The 17,360-nt window shown below is 39.6% G+C and overlaps 1 protein-coding gene across 2 annotated transcripts in view; it reads right to left on the minus strand.

Moving 5' to 3' along the window:
• Nucleotides 1–15,230, minus strand: part of LOC149238409 (protein EMSY-LIKE 3-like) — a 225,548-nt gene extending 210,318 nt beyond the window's left edge. The window contains exon 1 of one of the 2 annotated variants that reach the window (XM_089373027.1): nt 14,742–15,230. In XM_089373027.1, the coding sequence (XP_089229153.1) occupies nt 14,742–14,769 (28 nt within the window). In that variant the 5' untranslated portion in view covers nt 14,770–15,230. The remainder of the gene's footprint in view (nt 1–14,741) is intronic. The other variant, XM_089373028.1, reaches the window with a different exon arrangement.
• Nucleotides 15,231–17,360: the final 2,130 nt, after the last annotated feature.

A 17,360-nucleotide genomic window follows, 5' to 3' on the forward strand; every position in this document is an offset into this window, starting at 1 on the left:
ATTCCGGTAAGTATTCATGGAGTTATGAATTTATTTGCGTTATAAGACAATTCGTCAAGGTCAACCAGCAACCAAATAAACGCCAGATGTGCTGAACGTTTTAGTATAAATAGAGGTGGCCTTCAAGTCATTTCAACACACTTGGAATCTCTTCCTCTTTCTACTTGTCTTTGGGTTTTAGTAGGAGGAGAGATCTTAAGGAATAACGTTGCCCTGATCCAGATGGCAGAAAGCCGGAACTGCGGGAAAAGCCAGAACTGCCGGAAAAGCCGAAACTGTCGGGACTGCCGGAACTGTCGGGACTATCAGGAACAACCGGAATTGCCAAAACTGTCGGGAACAGTTGGAACTGCCAGGAACTACCGAAACAACCGAAGCATCTATCTCTGAAGGAGAGTAGCATGCAAGGGACAGCTAACTAACATTGGGACAGTTGTATGGTACTTAGCAACAATTACACCAAGCATGCAATGTTACAACTAGCATGCAAGGGATAACTAGCATCCAACAACAACCATGCTAAGGACAACAAGCATGCTAGGGACAACAAGCAAGCAAGGGACAACAAGCAAGCAAGGCACTGTCGAGACTATCAGGAACAAGCGGAACTGCCAAAACTGTCGGGAACTACCGAAACAACCGAAGCATCTATCTCTGAAGGAGAGTAGCATGCAAGGGATAGCTAACTAACATTGGGACAGTTGTATGGTACTTAGCAGCAATTACACCAAGCATGCAATGTTACAACTAGCATGCAAGGGACAACTAGCATCCAACAACAACCATGCTAAGGACAACAAGCATGCTAGGGACAACAAGCAAGCAAGGTGCAGCCAACACATAGGTCAGGATGGCAACATGGTGCAGCAATGGCACATAATGCAGTACAGTGATGGATACAGTCATGATTAATGAAGCGTGATGAGATGCAGCACAGTGATGATGGGTGCAGCATGGTGCAATGCAGTGAGGTGCAGCATGATGACGAAATGTAGCACAACGATAGGTGAAGGAGTCACCATGGAGAATTAGTTGAAGCAGCATGTCTTCAACTGATCTCATGTATCATCTTCTTAGAGATGATCTATGCTCTTATCTAGATAAGTCAAAGTGTTGACTTTTGTTGTAAACATACTATCTCTCTCTCCCTCTGTTGAACTATTGAAGAACATATAAGAAGAATTGATCAAGGGTTTCCCCACATTGGGGTTTGTCCCTGGCTAGCACCACATCTTGTGTCCTCTTGTCTTGGCTTGTCTTCTGCGATTTATGTTTATGTTCTATCTGCAGTTTACTTTAATGCTGATGTGATTGCTAATCTGGAAAAGATATGGAGCTAACTGTGAAAATTGAAATAAATTGCTCTAAGCATAGAACATACCTAAAATTAACAATACCCCACCAAGGTTCTCAGGGTGTGTTCCACCAAGACTATTCTTATCTTGGATTCCCAGTCCTCAAAGAATATCAGTCCTCTACGACTACTCTTATCTTGGATGCCCTAATACATCCTCAAAGAGCATCAAATGCCAGATGCTTACCCAATCCTCCATTCTGTCTTTCCAAGTGAAGACAAGAATGATGTGTCTATCTCTCCCTCTTAATTAAGGAGGACATATCTATTCCAATAAAGGAATGTACCTAAGCTCCCTCTTGGCTTAGGAATTTCCAAGTTTCTTCCAATTAAAAAACTTGTTTCCAGGCTCCCTCTTAATTAAGGACCTACAGTAACTTCTCAGGTGGAGATGATGGGACAACCAGCTGCTTGAAGAACTCCTTTTCACGATGTCATGAACTTCTTTTCGTTATCTAGGAGTCTTCGTGTTTGGGACTTCTACATAGGGCCCCAACCATCCATCACTTTCATCCATGAGTCAGCGATGTCATCATCGGAAAGTGATGCATCAGTCCATATATGGCCTTCCTTCATGCCATGCTACTATCTTCATGCCATTTTACTTAAGGATCTTTCATCCTGCTATATGTGCATCGATGGTGGAAGATATCCATAGATCTTCCCTTGGCAACCCTGCATAAACCCATCCATATATTCAAAAATAATGGAATGAACATTAAAATCAACATTACCTTTGTGATGGTCTTTCATCATGACATCTTTTAGTTTGCATAAGCATCCTGCATACATATCGACACATCTCCCAAAGATATATATTGTCAAGGGTCTCTTTCCTTTTTTCAAACTCCGTTAGAGTCTTCATATCTTCCATGGAGATATGTTAGTCAAATCTTGGTCTTTCGGATGTTGATTGCCTTTACCATGGTTGCATATTCCATGATCTCTTCCTTCCTTTCTTTTCACATTTCATTTTCGAGAGCTTCCAATCATAGTTCCTCAATTGTAGTCAACCACCTCATACTTCATATGAGGGCATATTATGTTGATTTCATCTAGTGAATGTGTGACCCATGCATTCTTGCATTCCTTTTGAGGGAGGAGATCCTTTCTTTTGATCATGCTCTCAAGATAGAGCATTGATCCATGTTACCTGCAACCATATGACATGACTTCCACAATATCAAATGTAAGCATACATACCTCATTTTCTTTTGAGTCATCCAGACTCTCTGCAACAGCTTCCTTGATTGGAAGAGCTTCAATCCCTTGATCTGCTTCACTTTTATGTCATCATACCATCATCCCATGAATTCCACAAGTTCGGAATTCTTGATGAAAACCTTGCTTCCCTTCATGATCGGTGAACCTTTCAATGTAGATTCCATCAAATAATTTTTAGAATCTAAAGTACCCCCATCAGCAGATGTTTCCTTTTGACAGATGTATGATGAACCTTGTACCAGATTACCTTGCCACTAGTGTCTTCAATGAGATTCCCAAGAGCTATATCCTTAACTTTCATAGATTCTAACTGTCTTTCTTGCTTCTCTATGATGATGTTCGAGCTCTTGCTTCATTTGTATGTTAACCATGATACCTTCTTACTAAGGTGCTTTCAACCATGGCAGAGGTCTCTCGTCTTTTACTTTGTCCGTGCTATCCATCTATATTATGAGTAGTGTCTAAGGGTTCGTATAGTTCCCTTCTTTCATCATGTCTTTCGAAAGATTAGCCCATCCATCTTTTACTTCTTGTACCTACAATACTATTTAGCAAGTACAGAATTCTTGATGAAAACCTTGCTTCCCTTCATGATCAATGAACCTTTCAATGTAGATTCCATCAAAGAATTTTTAGGATCTAAAGTATCCCCATCAACAAATGTTTCCTTTTGACAAATGTATGATGAACCTTGTACTAGATTACCTTGCCACTAGTGTTTTCAATGAGAATCCCAAGAGCTATATCCTTGACTTTCATAGATTCTAATTGTCTTTCTTGCTTCTCTATGATGATGTTTGAGCTCTTGCTTCATTTGTATGTTAACCATGATGCCTTCTTACTAAGATGCATTCAACCATGGCAGAGGTTTCTCATCTTTTACTTTCTCCGTGCTATCCATCTATATTATGAGTAGTGTCTAAGGGTTCGTATAGTTCCTTCTTTCATCATGTCTTTCGAAAGATTAGCCCATCCATCTTTTACTTCTTGTACCTACAATACTATTTAGCAAGTACAGAATTCTTGATGAAAACCTTGCTTCCCTTCATGATCAATGAACCTTTCAATGTAGATTCCATCAAAGAATTTTTAGGATCTAAAGTATCCCCATCAACAGATGTTTCCTTTTGACAAATGTATGATGAACCTTGTACTAGATGACCTTGCCACTAGTGTTTTCAATGAGATTCCCAAGAGCTATATCCTTGACTTTCATAGATTCTAATCGTCTTTCGTGCTTCTCTATGATGATGTTCGAGCTCTTGCTTCATTTGTATGTTTACCATGATGCCTTCTTACTAAGATGCATTCAACCATGGCAGAGGTCTCTCATCTTTTACTTTCTCCGTGCTATCCATCTATATTATGAGTAGTGTCTAAGGGTTTGTATAGTTCCCTTCTTTCATCATGCCTTTCAAAAGATTAGCCCATCCATCTTTTACTTCTTGTACCTGCAATACTATTTAGCAAGTACCCCAAGCAAAATATGATACCAAAACATGATGTTAAGTTACCTTTCTAGGGTTTTATGCAATCAAGAGGTCATTCTAGGGTTTCTTAAATTCAAACCTTAGATCATACTCTTTTTCCTTTATGTTATTCTAGAGTTTTTCTTATGCCCTAGAAATCTAACAAACCCTAGAAATCAAATCATAGAGAACAAATACCTTAGAATTAGTATTTCTAAATTACAAACCCATAACTTCAACCCTACTATATCTTATGATGGACCCTTGAAAATAAAAATTATCATACATACCTTATGTATACCTACCTGTAGTGCTCAGTACTTTGGCTACCATGATTCTTCACAACGGTACTGTATTTTGTCATTGATTATTTGTCATCTTCATGACCTTCCTTTTAACGAGTCTTCAGAGATATTGCCGTTCTTATGATGGGACTTGCTCCTTCATGTGTTCCTTCAAGATCTAGTATGACTGCTTATGAAACTACTTTGCCACAAAATTTCAACGTAGAGATTCTTTTGCCTATAGTTTCTTGGTTCCACCATATTTTTCAGAATGTATAAATGAGTATCAGTCTTCTTGAAAGACTGATCGTGTTATGGAGAACAAGAATGATTGGTGTCTACACTCTTTGTGCCACAGAGATTAAAACATTATGTTTTTTATCTTCTTGAGGAGCTCGATCTTTCTCTGAGGTTGTTCAAAAATTTGGTTCTGAGATTTTGTTGTCTTTTGAACAGTGCTTTTTCCTCAATGTCCAGAGGGTCACTTTTTATGTCATTAGGCTTTCAGTCTTTTGAGACAGTAATATGGTGATCTTCAAAAGTTATTCCTTTAAGTACATGGACCGAGGATCTACTCATTTTGTTGAAAAGCTAATATTGTAGCCTAAAACTTTGCTTGACTTTGGAGAGAGTTTGATTATGTATAGAGAGATGAAGATCACTGTCTCTTTCTTCCTATATTGAGATCAAATCTTGAGAATATTTGTGCCCAGAATTTTCTTTTGAACTTGGTCCTTAAGCATACTTGAAGATTCATTGTTTTTCTTCTATGCCTTGACTTTTCTTGATACTCCTTTTGATGCCTCTCTTCAAACTGATTTTTCTAATCTTTACCTTAGCTCTTGATGATCCTTTTAGTGATTCGGTTCTGAGTGTCCTTCTTTAAGCTGCCCTACCTTCTTGACTTGACACCTTAGCTCTAATACCATGTTGAGAAATCTAGGGCATAGAGATTAAGTGATTTCTCTTCTATTAGTAACTGCTTGTGAGTACTTTTTACTTCTTTAGATTAGGATCTTCTTTTACTTAGGTTATTAGTGTTCTTCTTCATCAAACAACTACCAATGTATAAACCATAAAGAGACAAGAGACACAGAATATAGGCTATCAGCCAGGGCCAAAACCTCTCACTCTTTGAGAGGAAAACCCGAACAAATTCTTCTTCTTATAGAGATTCCAATTGACGAATACCAAGACCAAGACCCTTGACCTATTTGCCTCTCCAAGACCAAGACACAAGTCCTCTTTCTCTACTTCTCTTCCAAGCCCAAGTCAACACTAGTCAAACTTCTGCTCCTTCCTTCTTTTCAGCTACCCTTCAACTTCAGCTTCCTAGTCCTTCATTAGTTTCAGCCTCCTTTTCATAGGGACTCCTTCTAGCTTGCCTCGGCTTCCTCTTAGACTTGTTCTTCTTCCAACTCATCTATCTAAGAGGACTGTAATTCCTCTCGACCTTACTACAACAGGTGATCTCCTTCTACGCATATGTGACAACAAAAACACCCTTAAAACAAACCCAAGAAAATGAAGCTAAGAGCTTCACTTTTCTTCCTTCTTCCCTCGCTAATGATTAGGCTTCCATTTCCCCTTCTCGCACTTCCTCCAACCGCAGACCATAACAGAATCCTTCACCGAAATCTCTTTGAAATTCTGCTCTGTAATGGAGTACAAACAACCCTATTTATAATTGTCTGTCATCATAATAAGCCAACATGATAGGAGGATGAGCCGACGTGTCTTCTATGAAGACTTTATTGTTCCTTTTGAAGCCGACCTTGAGGAGGAGACTTTGCTTGGTCCTAGAGGGCTAATTATACTTATCTAATGTCTCATACAAAATGTAATATGCCCAAGAAGGGTCCTTCATACATGACATAGACTCAAGTTGGCTTTTATGACTAGATGACAAATCCTAGAGGCTCACAATGGGAGCCATACTAAAATAAAATTCCTTGCTCATGAAACCCATGAGACAAGCATTAAAATAATAATTTTATTTTTCTTTTTTTCATCAATTACATAAAATCACAATTACACGTGTCATTATGAAGACCGAACCTAGTTACTTTTATCAAAAGATGGCTGGAATTTCCATGATTTTCAGGCCAAAAAAGCAGTCTGGTTAGTCCATTTCCCGTGTCAAAAACATGATTCAAACATTGTTACTACAAGATTTTTTTTTTTTAAATTGCCCGGATTCCAGCCAATTTTGGCCATCCGGGCAATTCCTCCGCCTCCATAGACGACTCCTAAAACAAATGGCCAAACTGAAGGTGGGACTTCAATTTTCCATCAAACTTTAGACACGCTGCAGCGAAAATCACTTGCAGTAGTCACTAGTCACCCCTGAGCCAGATCCACAATCTAAGGGGAATTTCTTCAATAGTTTCAGCAAGAGTCCATGCTCAGCTCAATGTGGACAAGGATTACTTATAAAATCAGGTGGTTTGTCAGCTATTCAGCAAGCACCCAAGGTGATTTCTCAGTCAATTCTTGGCCAGCACTCATTCTCATCTTTCTTAGAATTTCTTGAGCTCCACCAGGCCACAACTTAGCTTCCCAAGGAATTCATTCCCTCCACTTTGCAGGTATCTCCAACACGTCTCATGTGTTGTCTCAAGAAGAAAATCCAACCCCAGCATTGTTGTGCAAATGCCTTTTATTTATTTCCTCGGGGTGCCTCTTCAAGTCCCTCTTGGACTCTACCTCTTATTTTTTTCTTATTATTTGCATCATAAACTTAATTAAAGGTACCAGCTAACCCCACCTGGGTTTATCTTTCCTCTTCCCTCTTAGATCATGGATTTGTGGTCCCACTCTTCAGGCTATTACATAGAAATATACTCATTTATAATTCAAAGTATCATTACATTACAAAAAAATCAAGGGGAAAGCATACCAAGGGTGTCACATCTGCCTTCTATCTCTACGTGCCTACTAGACCCCATCACCACCTGCGCATCCCGATGACTTACAGGCTTACAGCAAGCCCTACTGGCCTGTGCTTCCCCCCAACGCACACGACCAGCAGTTGTTGCTTTGCTACTAGTCTGCTCTGTGACCCAACTTGTCGCTGAACCTCTTTGTGCACCCTGAAACGTTGTCCTTTGCAACCTATTGTGACTGCACAGTCCTCAGACCCAGGCAACTACACCTTTCTGCAATGACCCATCGCCTGAACTAGCTAGACCCTAATTTTTCCTCTTGGCCAACGACTGAGCTCAATCCTCATCCTGGCAACTACTCCTGGCAGCTTGACTACAAGCCCAGTGACTGTCTGCAGCTCTGTTATATTCCACCCACCACTGCAGCTTGTGGCAACTGGCCTCTGCTAGCTGCCAGTTGTGGTCTTTTCTCCTATGCACGGACACCACTCCTGCACAAGGTTGACTAAACAGTGTTGTATCACCATTTTTGGAGTACCACTAGCTGATGCGGTTGCCCGACCTCGCATGGACTCTCATGGCTGGCCCCCACATTCTGCAGGCCACAAAACCACCAGATCACCTATCTTTTGTCACGCTGACAAACTCTGATCCTCCTATTGCGTCCAGATCCCTGTGGCCGAAGATAATGGCTCTGTCAGGCTACTGTGGCTGCAGCTGGCTAGTGGCAATAGGGCCTGACACCATGTCAACCTTGTTTGTTGCCCTTGTTTCTATTGTCATTTTTTTAATCTGCAACCTATCTGGTTCCCCAAGCCCTTTCCTCAGAATATCTTCATGACTCATGGATTTAAATGATATGTTGTAACTTTTTTAACCTGCATATATATATATATATAAAGGAACTCAGCTGACTCATAGTTGCGGGGGAGCGCCCCCCCCCCCCCCCCCCCGAACCCGCTCCCGAATCGCACTCTGGGTGGGAGCGACTCCGGAGCGGCTCGGGAGCGCGCTCCCTAAAAAAAATTTGCGCTCCCTGCCCTGTTCGGGAGCGTTTCAGGGAGCGATCGCTCCGTCGCTCCGGGAGCGTTTCGACGGGCGCCAGGAGCGATCCGGCGGAAAAAATTTCCGCGGACGCCAAAAAAATCAAATTTAAAAAAAAAAAAAAAAATTGGTTTTAAAAGGCCAATGGGCCTAAAAAAATTTCATTGTTACTTCATTGAGCAAGAGTTTGGAGCAAGAGCAAGAGCAAAGGAGCGAGGAGCAAGTGCCGAGGAGCGAGGAGCAAGCCTGCAGAGTTAAGTAACTTAGTAATTTAGTTAGTTTAGTTAGTTAGGTAGTAATTTAGTTAATTTAATTTAGTTTATTGAGTTTAAAAATCAGGAATTTAAATTAAATTAATTAATCCCAATAAATTAAATTAATTTGCAGATTCAAGAATCAAAACCCTACAAACATCAAACACCATGGACCTGGCTATATTTCTTGGCATTTTCCTCTTCCTGGTCCCTTTTATGGTTATTATGGTGCTGGAGAGTAGGAAACGGAGGGGCCAAACTGAAGAGGGGGATGAAGAAGCTGGAGAAAGTCAAATTGGTGAAAACCCCGGTGAGGAGGAGTTGGAGGAGGGTGAACATGACCCTCAAAAAACTAAACAAGACCAAACTCCATTGTGGAAATATGTTAACAGGGCTGAAATAGGGAGAGGGGGTGGAACCACTAAATTTCATTGCCCCCATTGCAACACTGATTACACAGGGTCATACGTCCGTGCTAGAAGACACCTCTGCGGGAAAAGGCCATGTGATGGAGACAAACAAATAGGAATCAAAACTTGTACAGCAGTGTCAGCAGCGGATAGAGCCAAATACATAAGGGAAGAGGAGGAAGCCCAATACAGATCAAAAAAATCAAGAGGTTTCTTTGAACCAAGCTCACAATCACAAAGAACTCCTTCAGCATCCTCCCAAGGCAGTGGATATGGAGGCACAGGGTCATCATCTTTAAGGCGTAGAACCATATCAGATTTCCTTGATGAGGGGTGTAGGAATGATGTGGATTCAAAGCTTTACAGGTTTCTCTATGCATGTGGGATACCATTCAATGTTCTTCGCTCACCTTATTGGCACGAAATGGTCTCTGCCATAAATGATGCCCCTAAAGGATACAAGAGCCCTGGGTATGACAAGGCAAGAACCGTTGGCCTTGATCATGAAAAAGCAAAAATATCACATTCTTTGAATAGAATGAAAGTTCTTGGACTGACCATGGGGTGTCCATTGTATCTGATGGATGGACAAATGTAAAAGGCAAGCCATTGATAAGTGTTCTTGCTGTGTTTGTTAGTGGTCCCATCTTTCTAGCTGCACATGATTACTCAGACAAGTTCAAGACCGCCATCAACATTGCAGAAGCATTACTTGAAACAATTGAGCGTATTGGCCCATACAATGTCATCCAAGTCATCACTGATAATGCTCCTAATTGTAAGGCAGCGGGAGCAATTATTGAGGATAAATACCCCAACATATTTTGGTCTGGATGTTTGGTTCACACATTGAACCTTTTGTTGCATGATATTGTCAAGAACAAAAATGAACAATACCAATGGATTGGTGATTTGTACAAGAAAGGCAAACAAATGATAAAATTTATTACAAACCATAGCAATACCCATGGCCTTTTCCGCAGTCACTCGAGATTGGAGTTGTTGAAGATTGCGAAGACCAGATTTGGTAGCTATTACCTCACCTTCAGGCGCCTTTTGAAGGTAAGAGAGGCATTAGCTAGCATGGTATCAAGTCCACATTGGCAGGTATTAAAGGAAAGGGCTACAAATGTAGCTGACATGGCAGGTTTTGAAATGGTGGAGGAGGTCGCTCTTGATGGGTAGTTTTGGACAAGTGTGAGGCAGGTATTGGATTTCACCAAGCCAATTTATCACATGATTCGGTTTGCAGATACAGACAAACCAGTGATTGGCGAGGTGTATGAGCAAATGGATACCATGTTGGGGGGAATAAAAGACATTGTTCATAATAGAGATCCCAACTTGTACAAAGTGATTCATGATTGTGTGTGTGAACAGTGGAATAGGCTTAATCTTCCACTACATTGCTTGGCGTATATCCTTACGCCAAAATACTACTCTACATCTTGGTTGGGCCAACCTACAGCAGGGGGTGGGGTTAGGACCAAACCCCATTTAGATCCAGAGGTAACTAAAGGATATTTGGAAGCATTAGAAAAGTTGGTACCTGACAGGGAGGAATGTGCCGCTGTGCGCTTTGAAATAGGCAGATACTTCAGCGGCACTGGTTTGTATGGTAACTTCCATGCAATGGACGACAGAGATAGATTTGATACTCTCACATGGTGGGAAACATATGGCGGGCATGGACTTTTGCCAAACTTGGCAAAAAAAGTTCTTTCACAGGTTGTAAATACTTCTTCTGCAGAGAGGTGTTGGAGCACCTACAGCTACATACATAATGTGAAAAGAACAGACTCAATGAAAACCGAGCAGAAAGCTTGGTTTATGTGCACTACAACTTGAGGTTGTTGAGTCATTACTGTGATCGGGCTTATGAGGATCCCACATATAAAATTTGGGACAATCACCCAGAGGATGACAATTTGGAGGATGGCATTGTACATATTGAAGAACTGGAAGAGGAACTTGTAAGGGATGAAGATGAAGCAACTACAGCAGCCATGCCACCTCCACCTCCACCTCCACCATCCAGTAGCAGTGCTCGAGGTCCGAGTCTTGTTCCTTTGCTGTCGCCACCTCCATCTACACCCTCACGTGGAGGTTCTAGTTCTGGTCGTCGGTCTGTGCGGGAGACTCCTAGAAGACCACCACGACCTGCTTATACTCCTGGAGACTCTCGTGGCAAGGGCCACATGTAGATTCTGATTTACAGTTTACTGGTCTTTTTTAGTTTCTATTAGACTTTAGTTTTCATAACTATTGAGTTTTGAGTCCTTGACTCTTGACTCTTGACTCTTTCATATCATAATGATATTTTTTGTAAACAATATATCACTGTGACAATGAAAATTTGAATTTTGAAGTTGGGCCTTGGCAATTATAACTCATTGGTAATGATGTGAATTATGAATATGATGCTTCGTGAAAGACTAAAGTTGTTTCATTTCATTTCATTATTCATGTTTCATTTTATAAATTTATAACATTTCATATCATGTTAACAGTTAGAAGTTAGGATTTAGAAATATCTTAGATATTACTTCTTGTAATGGTTAAACTTAGCTTACAAGTACAACTTTGGTGATCAATGATGATAAATGTTATTGAATTTTCAATTTTGAAAGCTTGAAGTTGAAACTTTAAGATTGAATTTGATGAATCATGATTCATGAGACTCAATATGTTGCAGTTGTAATATGTATTTTACTAACTTGTGGACATGGTTGATGACGATTATAATTTCTAGATGATTGATGTGATATGGTTCAATGATCAATCTATGTTTTGTTATGTTTTTTATGTCTAATTCATCATTCTACATGTTTTTGTTGACATATATGTATCAAAAATTAAAAAATATAAAAAATATATATATTTTTAAAAAATCACTCCCGGATTCGCTCCCAAACCGGGAGCTTCTGAAAATGGTCACTCCCGCTCCCAAGCAACATGGCTGACTACTAATCAAAGAGTACAGAATAATGATTATTTTGTCAATTGATGACTATTTGTAAAATTCTGAACATAGAGAAAGACAAGAAACAGTATTTCAAACTTCTTTTGACTCGGCTAGTTTTGGCTTTTTAAAGGAGTCCCAGTAGACAGCCCTCTTTTGGGCATATAGCCAGCTGGAATGCATTTCGCATATCCTGTTATAATTTTGATATCAGTAATAAAACTATGGTATTTTTTCCTTCAAAAAAAAAAGAAATGTTCCTCCCAACCATAAGCAACCTGCTGTACCAGTTCTCTCTGCAACAGAGGTCACCCTGGAGCTGAGGCAATGAATCTACAAGGGGCACGCTAGTCCTATGGCTGGCTCTAATTTTCTCTTCTTACAACCCAATATCCATGCTAACAGTCACCTACAGCAATTCCCAATCCACAATCCTCTTCCCCATCAACCTGTACAACCCAACGAATGGAATCCCCTTCTCTGCTCAGCAGCCCCTTAAGCTATCCCACTTCCCTCCAAGGCTCCAGCGGAGCCTAGCCAGGAAATCTCACTGCCAGGATTTAGGAGAATTATCAGCTGTAGAAAATTTTCCTCAATTACAGCCAATATAATTCCATACAGCCACAGTTCAAAATCAATCTACACACAGCAGTTCACATGAGAGAATTTCCCCAATTTCTCAGACAAAGGACAATTTGCAGGGTGAACTACCAACTTCTGGTAAGTTCAGCTCTCTGATATTGAACAGCAGCCATTTTCAAACTCCACCCCTTGAACCTTCAATATGAAAACCACACAATAATTCCCAATGATTGTTTGCTTGCATGAAGAAGATAACTTTACTTGCATGGTATGAAGGGGGCACATATCAGTTCATGCACTAATCCCCCCCAAAGGTTAATTAAACAAAATTAGCCTATAATCACTGACAATTAAGTTTTATTAGACTTTGGGTTAACTCCCGTCTCTTCCTTAGCCTACAACTAAGCCCCCCTCGCTTTTTCCCTCTTATGGAGTCATAGCCCCCCTTTCTGTTTCTCCTCTTTTACAGCCGGTGATATACTTTTGAATCTTGATTAACTCTTAATGTTCAATTACAAATTACATTGTTCCGCTTATAGTCATTCATCATGTACATAAACAACACTGAACCAGGGATTCTAACTGGGGTATTAGAGGAGGCACCCAGGTAGTTGAGACTCGAGAGAGGTTGCGAGTGCCAAAAAGCTGAGAATCAAGCCTGGAACCTTTAAGAAAAACATCCATCAACTTAACGCTAAACCAAAGCCAAAAAGATCATAACTCTAACAATTATTTCCTCAAATCATATGCTTTTCATCCTTCCCGAGGACGAGGAGATAATTTTTAAGGAAGCCTCTTCTCTTATCCAAGTTAATTTTCAAGATAGCCAACCCAAAGTTGATTTTCATATCAAGAGAAAAATGTACGCTGTACTTAAAAAGAAGCGTCTCTATAATTAACGTGGGGCATGGTAATACTGCTGCTCATAGGTACTAAAATGTACCCTGAATCATGAAAGTTGGGCCATTTGCCAGCATGGCAAACATTTTGTAGTTGATTACAAGAAGCATATTCAGCTGGGGGCTAGTTGTATGCCGTTATATATAGTTTAGTAAGTTCAACAATGTTAAAAATCAAAATACTTGCAAGTTATAGTATAATGGTTTACTAAAAATGCCCTTATTCAATGGTAGAGCAAGGGTATTTACCCTCACCAAAGTTCAAAACCCCCCAAAAGACATGCTTCCCCCTTCACGAGCTGTCTTGCCCGTGGAAGAGGGCATTTCATGCAGTGGACCAGTGCAAGTCAGGGATGACAATTGCAGAATAGTTACCCACACCTGTGGCATCTCAGTAGAAGGGATTCTTTCAAGTGTTGTAAACGAACTACACTGCATTGTAATACTCCCAGAATGGGGAAGGGCATGCTTGCTGCAGTGACAATCAGAAACATTTTGTCAAAAAAACATACTAGCAGATGCCCCTTTGCTGCAAATTAATTAGAAGAATCGCTTATCCGACAGAATATGATGAATAAAGTGTTGTTTTGCACATAAGTTCGTCAGATTTATGTAAAATTTACATTATACTTTAACAATCAAGATAAGTTACAATGCTTTTGCATTGCACCAATAAGTGCAAAGTTGTGATACACCCTAAGAAGTCCATACTTTCTACAAATATGTAAAAATAAAGGTAAAAAACATCTTGACAGAATTTATAGCGGGAATCAGTGAGAAGCCTCTTAATATCTTATCGCCCTAAGTTACACAACTTCCAAACATAATTCTACGCAAGGCTTCAATCCAGGGTTCGTAAAATTTCACGTGCGGAAAACCGGTAATAAACGCCAGGGGAGATTGTCGGCCATGGTTTCTAACCATCCAATTCTTTTCCATATAAAATTAATTAATTAGCTTAATTAATTGAAAATAAAAAATAAAATAAAACTTTGCAAGGACTTCAATAGCATCCCGAACTCCACGGCAGCCGTTGTTTCAAAGGAATTGCGAGAAATACAGATTTCTGAAAATAAAATTCTCCAGCTCTCCTTTCCGAAACCCTAGTCCAGTACAGAAAGCTTAATTCCAAGATAAAGACAGCCGTTCCATTTCTAACATGATTCCAGGGCAAATTTTAGTCAGTATACTGTTATTCCACAAGATTAACAGAGTTTGCCTTAACATGACACGCCCCGGGAGGGGATTACTGTCGTTAAGCTAAAAATATGAAAGAGAAAATGCTACGTTAAGAGCATCAAAGAATAGTAATATATTATTAAGACTGAAAAACAAAGAAAACATGCAAATTAAACAAATTTCAGACACGCATACCACTGCTATCGGAAGGGCCGTGGTCCATTGCTAGCGAGCTTACTTAATTAACAAACTTCGCTTACTTCATTCACTCGGAGGCATTCGAAGTGTGAAATCAACGATAATACAACAGACGAGAAGCTTCGTTTCATTGCCCCCAATGACAACGACAGGGACAGAATCAGAGATTTAGCGGGATTCGAAGGCGAGACCTGGCTCTGTCCGGCGTTGCAGAAAAGGCGGCGCTGAAGTAGGGTGACAAACCAGTAAAGGTGCGGTCACATGAAGGATGGGGAGTATCGATTGGAGAGCGTGGGTCCTATGGGCGATGAACGTTCAGCTACGATAAGTGCCCTGAGGTTTTGGATTTTTTCAAACTATGGATCGAGATGAATGTTTTTATTTAATAATTGTCCGGTACGCATGCGACAATTTGCAATAGGATGAGGTTGCAGGGTTGCATGTTTGGATAATGCTTTGCATTTCAGCGGTAGAAAATTTGGAATAAACACTGCAACATTGAATATTAGGGGGCGTGAATACGGCAACAAATAAATCCCATGCTATTGGGTCATAAATGCGGTTTAAGAGTGCTATGATGGGACCTCAAGTCGGCCAGCAATCGCCTAGCATGTTCACCATACATATTCACCATACATGCATGGCATGTAACGGGACGGCAGCGCTCTGGCCGGTAAATGACTCCAGCCTCCACCAGAAAACACTGACGTGACCACTGGATATTTCAGCAACGTCGAGGAAGGGACAGGCCCATTTATTTTTTGGCAAGTGTACAGCTCCAGAGATTTCTTCGCAGATATGCCTTCAATGCTATCTCCGTGCCCAAAAATTCAAATGCTTCTTCCGCGCCAAGAATTTCACAACAGACCGGTGGGTGCCCAAAAATTCAAATGCTTCTTCCGTGCCAAGAATTTCACAACAGAATGGTGGGTTAGGACAATCTTGAAATGAACTCATGGCGCATCCTGCTACAGGGGGCTTTATGTCGGATGGAACGCCGTGCTGGAGACGACGACGATGGGGGTTCCCATGATTGCATGGCCGCTGTATGCAGAGCAGCACTTCAACTCAAAGTTTGTGGTGGACGAGATCCAGATCGCACTGGAGGCACCGCAGAGAATCGACCAGAATTGGCTGGTCACAAGAGAGGACGTGGAAAGAATTGTGAAAATGTTAATGATGGAAGAAACGGGGCAGGAATTGAGAGAGAGAGCCGGAGAACTGAAGGCGGCTGAGCAGCGGTGGCCGAGGGCGGATCCTCCACAAAGAATCTAAACCTGTTCGTCTCCGAAATCATGTCTCTGTAGACCTAACATCATCATTAAATCTGTAATCTCTGTAGGCATCACACCATCATTAAATGTGTAATCTCTGTATGCAATTTGAATATGTCACGCCTCTGAAAATATAATTAAGAGAGTTGCTTATTTTATATAATTAAGAGTTGCTTATTTTAGTAAAACTTCGACAGTATTGCCCTCCTTCAACCTGTATTTCAGTTATTGTGATTGTGTTAAATTAGAATTAATATATCAATTTTATGGATGCACACTTTAAGAGTTTCGAGTTTAAAAGAGAGAGTCTCTTCTCATAACAGATTCCGCTGTTTATATGAAAATGAATGCCGAAGTCGTCTTTTTTACTCTTATGGAAATGTTGCTCATAATTTGAAGGGATTTTTGTTAAATAAAAATGGTTAAATTTCATAATTTTAAGTGCTTTAAAAGTTGTTGTTGGTGCTGAATTTATTTTCATCATATGATGATTCAAATATTGTTTTTATAAGATTTTTAAAATTTTTTACTAAGATTCAGAACATTTTTGACTTTCTTCCTATTTATCTAAATTTTTGATGTTGTTGAATCTATTTTAAACACCACCTTTGTAAAAATTTTAAAAATATTTTTACAGAATTCAAATCACTTTTAACCTTCCCAGCAATTCTTCAACCGCGACAGACTACTCCAGAATAAATCTAGGCTAGAGTTCTATATGCCCTCTGGATATAAATTGTGCTTTGGAATGGAACCCCAATTTTAAATTTACTGTATTGTATTGCCCGCCAGGTATAACGCTCAAGGCCTGAATGGTGAGTTTCATTTGCAATGAAAGCTTAACAATTTAATTTTTGCTAACTATTGTATAATTAGTTTACTCATGTATATTAATAGGCATCAGTTAAACATTATTGTTGAAATTTTTTAAAAATTTGTTTATTATAATTTATCTAGTTTTTTATACAAATTTAAATTTAAGTAGGAATAAAAATGTAAATATTTAAATTTATTAAATATAGTGTTCATTAAAATTTAGGCAAATTTTTATACAAAATATAGATGGGATGATTGATATTATTATTTTTTCACTAATTTAAAATTAGATTGTGAGAATAAAAAGAGATGATAGATAAATGTAGATAAATATTCGTCCAAGAGTTACTTTAGACATTTTTTATATTTAGGTAAATATTGTGCACCATATTTTATGCAATTATTTTTACAAATTTAGGTAGAAGTAAAAATTAAATATGCAAATTAAAGTTTAGTGTCCACCAAAATTTATGGAAATCTTTGCACAAAATTTAGGTAATAAGATCAAACTAGCCAATGATTTGTG

Source organism: Pinus tabuliformis, chromosome 8 (assembly GCF_031772625.1).
Source record: "Pinus tabuliformis cultivar Carrire ecotype Pingquan chromosome 8, CPIR1, whole genome shotgun sequence".
Taxonomy (NCBI): Eukaryota; Viridiplantae; Streptophyta; class Pinopsida; order Pinales; family Pinaceae; genus Pinus; species Pinus tabuliformis.